Source organism: Perognathus longimembris, chromosome 11, assembly GCF_023159225.1.
Source record: "Perognathus longimembris pacificus isolate PPM17 chromosome 11, ASM2315922v1, whole genome shotgun sequence".
In the NCBI taxonomy this organism is placed as follows: Eukaryota; Metazoa; Chordata; class Mammalia; order Rodentia; family Heteromyidae; genus Perognathus; species Perognathus longimembris.
In genome coordinates, this window is record NC_063171.1 from 1,251,340 (window position 1) to 1,259,513 (window position 8,174).

General features: G+C 40.0%; 1 protein-coding gene across 1 annotated transcript; it reads left to right on the forward strand.

The window, feature by feature from the left end:
* Positions 1-4,416: 4,416 nt before the first annotated feature.
* Positions 4,417-4,902, forward strand: LOC125359401 (small ubiquitin-related modifier 2-like). Its single transcript, XM_048357113.1, has 2 exons — positions 4,417-4,626; positions 4,684-4,902. The coding sequence occupies exons 1-2, from the start codon at positions 4,473-4,475 to the stop codon at positions 4,758-4,760; spliced, it is 231 nt and encodes a 76-aa protein (XP_048213070.1). The 5' UTR covers positions 4,417-4,472; the 3' UTR covers positions 4,761-4,902.
* Positions 4,903-8,174: the final 3,272 nt, after the last annotated feature.

The following is an 8,174-nucleotide window of genomic DNA, read 5'->3' on the forward strand; positions in this document are numbered from 1 at the left end:
ACACACACATGCCCCAGACCTCTAGTCATGAACTTGTCTCCAAAAGTATTGTTTTCTAGAGGAGGCAAAGGCTTTTTCCAACTCTGGAGCCTAAATGTGTAAAACATATTCATTTGAAACTGATTTAAGTTAAAAGCATTACTTTACAATGAGCTGCACAATCCCACATCATTCATCAAAACTAAGCCATCTCCATCCACACTGTGGAATTCCTTAAGCATTTTCATATGCCCTCTCCTTTTTGTGGAATAAAAAGCAAGACCATGAAATACACAGAATGGTAAACATCACAAAATTTGTACATGGTCCATGACATTGGTATTCCTCTGACATGGGTTTTACTAAGCATCATTTAAACAATGGAACAAAATCCTGTTTTCTTTCTTAATGTATGTTTTCTCAACAGTACAACAGACCTTGAAATGCAATACGAGGGCTCTGGTTTCCCAGTGAAATCATATGGTTTGTCTGTTTCCTCAAAATAAACAGGCCATATGGGCCCAGCCCCAGGCCAAGCCTGGATCACTCTGAGAATAACTCAAGTTCTGCACTTCTCTGGACTAACCAATACTGCAATGTGCAGAATAGTGTGTTTATTTATTTATTTTCCAAGTTTATCCACCATGGTTTTTTTCAGACCCTTAGCTCTATGTACTGGGATACCTCTCTAGCTTTGCTTTGAAGATGGGATTCTGTGACAAAAGAAGAAATGCCTGTGGTCACATTTTCTTGTTTGTTGGTTGGTTGATTCATTTTAATCTCATCAAAACATTCCTGAGCAGGTGTCTGAGGTCAGCTGGCATCTTATTTTGTGGCCAGCATGAACAGAAAGTTCTCAAGACCCCCTTCTCCACAAAAAGCTGGGTGTGGTGGTGTGTGCCTGTAATCCTAGCTATGACCCACAGCCTGACAGGCATCTTTGCCTAGGGCCATGTTTGGGCAGGAAATAGAACCCAGTTTCAAAACTAACCAACAAAACCAGGGCTGATGCCAAGGCACAGTGGTTAGAAGGCACACCTAACAAGAGAGAGGCTTGTGGTTTAAATCTTAGTATTGCCAAAAGAAAAGGCTAAAACGTTTGTTCTCATTGCCTCTTTGTTCAGGGTTCCACTAGATAACTGGCTAAGTAAACTACTGTATGGAGATAATCTGAAGGGGCAGAGAGCCTTTCCTTTCCAGACAACAGTTCTGCATAAGTCTTCAACTTTCGAATCAAAGGAAGAGAGTTACAAACATGTTGATTCTGTGGCAGGCAGGGTCTCTTGTGGGGAAGGGAAGTTTACTAAGGGGATGGATTTGGGATAACTGCAGTCCACACCACCTTAGCAATTGTCAGAACAGTAATTCTTCTGGATAGATTCCCACGCCAGCCACACAGCTTTATCTGAGAATTTCTCACCCCTGCCTCCCCAACCCACAGCCTGCATACACTACATCACATTCTGAGATTGAGGCTCAGCACCGCATTTTATCCAGCCATCCAAGTCATTCTGATGCACACCAAGTCTGAGAATCACTGATTAGTGTTTGTTTGTTCATTTGCTTGTGCAGGTATTGGGGCTTGAACTCAGAGCCTTGTCACTGCCTCTTGGTTGTTTGGTTGTTGTTGTTTTTTTCCCGCACTCAAGACTGGCATTCTACCATTTGAGCCACATGTCCACTTCTGGCTTTTTGTTGGTTATTTGGAGATAAGACTCTAATGGACTTTACTTCTTGGGCTAGCTTTAAACCTCAACCATTACTTTACAGCATTCTGTGCAACAAATCATGAGAATTCTCTAAAGAAAGTTAGCTATTAAGAATAAGAAATTGGACTTCCGGGAAGATGGCGGAGGAGCAGCAGAGCCCTAGCTAAGCTCCCTCCGACATCGCAGTTTTCTCACCCCATAGAAACTTTTACTCCTAGAAACACCGCCAGAGTAAGTTCTAACAGTACAGGGATTCTGGCCAGGAAGGAAAAATCGACTTTGCTCATCTGAAAACACAGATATGAGCTACAGGCAGCGTCCCACAACTGCGCCAGTGCCGGCGCCAGCAAAGCGCCCAGCACAGCAACCCGCACTCCATGCAGCTAAAGCACACAGTGTAGACCAGGGAGAAATCTTTCAGATGGCGGCTGAGCACGGACGGGCTGAAATCGAAAAGAAAGTGTGAGTACCCCACAAAGGGTATTCTCACTCGCGCCCACAGAGCAGCTTCTGGAAGGTAGCCCTTCCCCCACTGCCAGAGCAAAGTGCCATCTTTGACACTGGCATAGGGTCAGACTAGATTGGAACTAAAGCGGGCCTGGGGAATGCGAGGACAAAGGAGCCATCTTTGAAAAGGGCAAGAGGGACCGACCAGTAAGATCCAGCTCCACCCAGGAGAATGCCCCATGCCCAGGCAGGAGGCTCTTCCTGGGCCACGGCTTAGCCAGAGGTGCCCCTCCCTACCCGCCAGAATTTCTAAATTTAAAGCAAAAGTGGGGAGCAGCTACCAGCGGCACGGAAACAACAGGTGGGGGAACAAACAGTTCCTAAGACAGATAAATGGTCCCATCACAGAGGAAGCCTAATTTCCAGCCCGAAACAGAGCTGAATTCCGTACCCTGCTCCACCAGGCGGCCGGCCCGCTCAGGAGGGAGGAACCTCCCCCAGGCAAGCAACTCTCAGCCGGGTAAACCAGGCCAGAGGCGCCCCACCCTGCTGAGTCCACAGCCTATTCAAACCCAGGCATTAAGGGCAGCGGCCCCACAGCAGACAGAGGACCCACAGTTCCTGAGACTGTTCACGTCCCCATCTACAGAGGATGCCCAAGGCCTACCTGCAAGCTGTGTGAACCACAGAGACCCAGGATTGCACCAACAAGGAGAAGGGTCAGAACAGATCCACCACCTGCAAACTGATAGCAAGTCAAACCAGCCAATCAGGAAAATAGACTGCAGACCATCACAAGGAAACCAGAGACTGGGGAAAGACCATCCAAACAAAGAGGATTCTATTTTTTTTTTTAATTTTCAAACATTTTTTAAACTTTTTAAATTTTTTTTTAAATTTTTTCACTTCTAAAATATCATTGCTTTTCTTGTTTTCCATTTTGAACTGTTTGTTTTATCAAGTTCTTTTTTTGGGGGGTTGTTTGTTTTTCTGGTTTTTTCCTTTTTATTTTTTTAAGTAATTTTTCTCTGTTTTGTGCATCTGTCTTCCAGTATTTTTTCTTTATTTCTCTCTTTGAGTTCTCTTTCTTTAAAAATTACTTTCCTATGAATAACACCTCCACTCTTTTCTGCTAACTCTCCATTGTCTATCATTTTAACCTTGTTCTTTCTACTGATTCTACTCTTCTCCACATTTCCACGTCACTGAAAATAAACCAAAGTCATCACGCCCCCCACCCCAATACATTTTACTCTATTCTCTTTACTACCTCTACCTTTCCCTCCTGACTTACTACCAGGATGTCCAGGTTCCATTGACTCCTGGTTATTGGATAGAGGGTATCCCTGCTTAATCCAAGTGAATCAAAGATGTTCATAGAGAAAGCCAGTCCAAAAAGAACTTAATACAAGAACAAGAATTTCTCATAGGATTGTAACAGTAAATAAGTAACTACTGAATACAGGGCCCAGGATCGGCTGTTATATTGAAACTGTATTCTTTAGGAACACCAAATCTAATTTTATAGACAGGTATACAAGATACTGGATATAATTGTGAACTTATAAGATTTACACAACAGTGCTTGCTAAGGGCTACTTTGGGTCTTAAACGGTGCTCACAGGTGCTTGTAGATTGGCATTCCTAATCCAAATGGGCAGAAGAAACACAAGAAAGATGGAAAACAATGGAGTCTTTTCTCCCACTCAAAACAAGCAGGAAACACAGCAGTCAATCAAAGACATAGAAGAGAACCCTCAAAATGCTCTACAAAGTCTACTGATAAACATGTTAAATGAAAATGTGAATCAATACAGCAATCCTTCCATAAAGTAATAGATGATTTCATGGCCTCAACAAATAGAAAGATAAATGAACTTCAAGAGTCAAATGAAAAGATAGCTACCCAGGTAAAAAATTTGAGAGACAGCACTCAAAACCAAATTAATGAAGTAAAGAAGTCCATGCAAGACCTAAGAGATGACATGGAAATCATCAGGAAAAACCAATCAGAAGGAAAAAAGAGATTCGAAATCAAGTAGCTAGCCTACAATCCCGACTAACTGAAGCAGAGGATCGAATCTCAGGAGCTGAAGATTCCCTAGAATCTATGGAGAAAGATCAAAAATCAATACAAATCCAGTACAATCAACAAAACAGATCGCTACAGGAGATTCAAGACACGATTAGGAAGCCCAATTTAAGGATAAGAGATATTGAGGAAAACTTGGAGAAAGAAGATAATGGGAGCCGCTGTGGTGCTGCCTGTGTGCTTGTTCGGTGCGGACCGGGGGCCTCTTTTGTGAAGCGGCATCTGAGGAGACTCCGGCGCTCGCGATGGCCAATGAAAAGCCCAAGGAAGGAGTCAAGACTGAGAACAATGATCATATTAATTTGAAGGTGGCGGGGCAGGATGTTTCTGTGGTGCAGTTTAAGAATAAGAGGCATACACCACTTAGTAAACTAATGAAAGCCTATTGTGAAGGACAGGGTTTATCAATGAGGCAGATCAGATTCTGATTTGATGGGCAGCCAATCAATGAAACAGACACACCTGAACAGTTGGAAATGGAGGATGAAGATACAATTGATGTGTTCCAGCAGCAGACAGGAGGTGTCTACTAAGAAAGGGAACCTGCTACTTTGCTCCAGAATTTTGTTCTTATAGACCAAGAATACATTCTTAATTAGAAAACTGCAATTTGGTTCCACCACAACCTGACTACTACAGTATAGTTTTCTCTATTCTTTCATTTTCCCCTTCCCCATTCCTTTACTGTTTACTGTACATAAAGTAACTGGTGTATGTGCACAGGCATATTGCTTTTATTTTTTATTTTTCTTTTCCTTTTTTTTTTTTAAAGAAAAACCTAAATGGCCAATGGTATATTTTGATTGACATCAAATGGAGATGGGATAGGGAAAAATACTGGTTCTGTGAAAATATCCCCCTTCTCCATTAGTGGCATGCTCATTTAGCTTTTATCTTTATATTTCAGTAAGTTATTTTGCTCTCACTGTTTTAACAAATAAAGAAAAAAACAACAAAAATCCTTGCATACCTTGTTTGATTGGATAATTTTAATGTTTTCATTTATCATTGTAAAACCAAGGACAATTTTATAACTTTTTTGTACGTAGCTGTTACATGTAGGGCAATCTGTCTTTAAGTAGGGGTAAATTACTCTTAAAAAAAAAAAAAAGAATCCTAGATAGTTTTCCCTTCAAGTCAAGCGTCTTGTTGTTTAAATAAACTTCTTGTTTTTAAAAAAAAAAAAAAGTTAATGGGATAAGCAACCTATTTAACAGAATATTAGCTGAGAACTTCCCAAATATCCAGAAGGATAGGCCTATACAGATACAAGAAACATTTAGAACCCCTAACCGATCAGACCAGAATAGGACAACCCACCAACACATTGTAATCAAAACAGGATCAGGAGAGTCCAAGGAAAGAATCTGTTAGGGAGCTGTTAGGGAAAAGAAAACAATCACATATAAAGGAAAAGCAATCAGAATTACCCCCAGACTTCTCAGCAGAGACCATGAAAGCAAGGAAAGCCTGGAATGAGCTATACTAAACACTAAATAAAAATAACTACCAACCAAGAATACTGAACCCAGCCAAACTCTCATTCATAGCCAAAGGTCAAATAAAAGTCTTCCACAGTAAGGAACAACTGAATCAATATATCTCCACCAAACCAGCTTTACAGAAAATCCTCAGAGATGTACTATACAGGGAAAATAATCAAGATCCCAATACAGACAGAGAAATGAACCCTAAATAGTAAACATCAGATCAAGAAATGGGAAGACACAACTTTTAACAAGATAGTGATAATGAAAGGAACAAACGATCAGCTCTCAATCCTAACTCTCAACATTAATGGACTTAATTCGCCAATCAAACGACATAGGCTCATAAGTTGAATCAAAAATCAAGATCCATCTTTCTGCTGCCTCCAAGAGACTCATCTACCCAGCAAGAGTAAACATCGTCTAAAAGTGAAAGGCTGGAATCAAATCTATCAAGCAAATGGCCCCCATAAGCAGGCCAGAGTTGCAATCCTAGTATCAGGCAAAATTGACTTCAAATTAAAAAAGGTCAGAAGAGACAAAGAAGGTTACTACATACTAGTAACAGGATCTCTCCTACAGGAAGATATAACCATTCTAAATATCTACACACCAAATGCAGAAGCACCAAACTTCATCAAACAAACACTACTGACTTTAAAAACACTCATAGACCCAAACACATTGATAGTTGGGGACTTTAACACTCCACTGTCACCTATGGACAGATCAACACGCCAAAAACTGAACAAAGAAATCACAGAAATAAATAATTCCATAGACCAACTAAACTAAACCGACATCTACAGAATATTCCACCCAGCAACAACAGAATACACATTCTTCTCAGCAGCACATGGAACATTCTCCAAAATAGATCACATCTTAGGGCACAAAGAAAATCTGTACAAATTCAGAAGTATCAAAACCATGATTGCATTCTCTCAGACCACAATGGAATAAAATTAGAGCTCAACTCAAACAGCCACCACAGAAAATCCTACAGTTCATGGAGACTAAGCAACACACTGCTGAACCATCAGTGGGTCATTGAAGAAATTAAATCGGAAATTCAAATGTTTAAGGAACTCAACCAAAATGAGGACACAAAGTACCAGCTCCTTTGGGACACAGCTAAGGCAGTACTCAGAGGAAAATTTATATTTATATTGTATATATGCATACACAAACAACCTGGAAAAACAGCAACTCAATAATTTAAGGAGGCACCTTAATTTCCTTGAAAGAGAACAACAAGCCAAACCCCAAGTCAATAGATGGAAGCAAATAATTAAAATAAAATCAGAATTAAATCAATTAGAGATGAAAAAACCATCATAAGAATCAAGAAAACAAAGAGTTGGTTCTTTGAAAAAATCAACAAGATAGACAGACCCCTGGCAAAACTGACCAAAAAATGAAGGCAGCACACTCAAATAAACAAGATCAGAGATAAAACAGCTAACATCACCACAGAAATAACTGAAATTCGGAAAATAATAAGGAACTATTTTGCAAACCTTTATGCCAACAAATTCAAGAACTTGGAAGAAATGGATGATTTCCTAGAAAAAATTCAAATCTCCAAACTCAACCATGAAGATTTAAACCTTCTAAATAGACCCAAATCCAGTATTGAAATAGAAACGGCAATAAATGATCTCCCATCCAAGAAAAGCCCAGGTCCAGATATATTCACTGCAGAATTCTACAAGGCCTTCAAAACAAAAGTCACACCTATATTTCTCAAACTCTTCAATGTAATTGAAAGAGAACGTTCACTACCAGACACATTCTATGACGCCAGTATAACACTCATCCCAAGACCGAGGCTGAAATCAGGAAAGCAACTCCTTTTACAATAGCCCCCCAAAACATAAAATACCTAGGAAAGACCTTAACCAAAGAAGTGAAAGACCTCTACGATGAGAACTTTAAAAGCTTAAAAAACGAAATTAAGGCAGAACTAAGGAAATGGAAAATCCTCCCATGCTCCTGGATTGGGAGGATTAATATAATCAAAATGGCAATATTGCCAAAGGCTATCTACAAATTCAATGCAATACCCATTAATATCCCAAAACTATTTTTTAATGAAATAGAGGAAGCAATCCAGAAATTCATATGGAACAATCAAAGACCTGGAATAGCAAAAACAATCCAAAGCAGAAAGAACAGTACTGGAGAAATTACAATACCCAACTTCAAGCTGTATTATAAAGCTATAGTAATAAAAAAAACAGCTTGGTATTGGCACCGGAACAGGCCTGAAGACCAATGGAACAGAATTGAAGACCCAGAAATGAACCCAAAGAACTACACCTACTTAATCTTTGATAAAGAAGCTAAAACAATAGTTTGGAAGAAAGATAGCCTCTTTAACAAATGGTGCTGGCAAAACTGGTTCAACACATGCAACAAACTAAAACTAGATCCCTATACATCAACCTGCACCAAAAT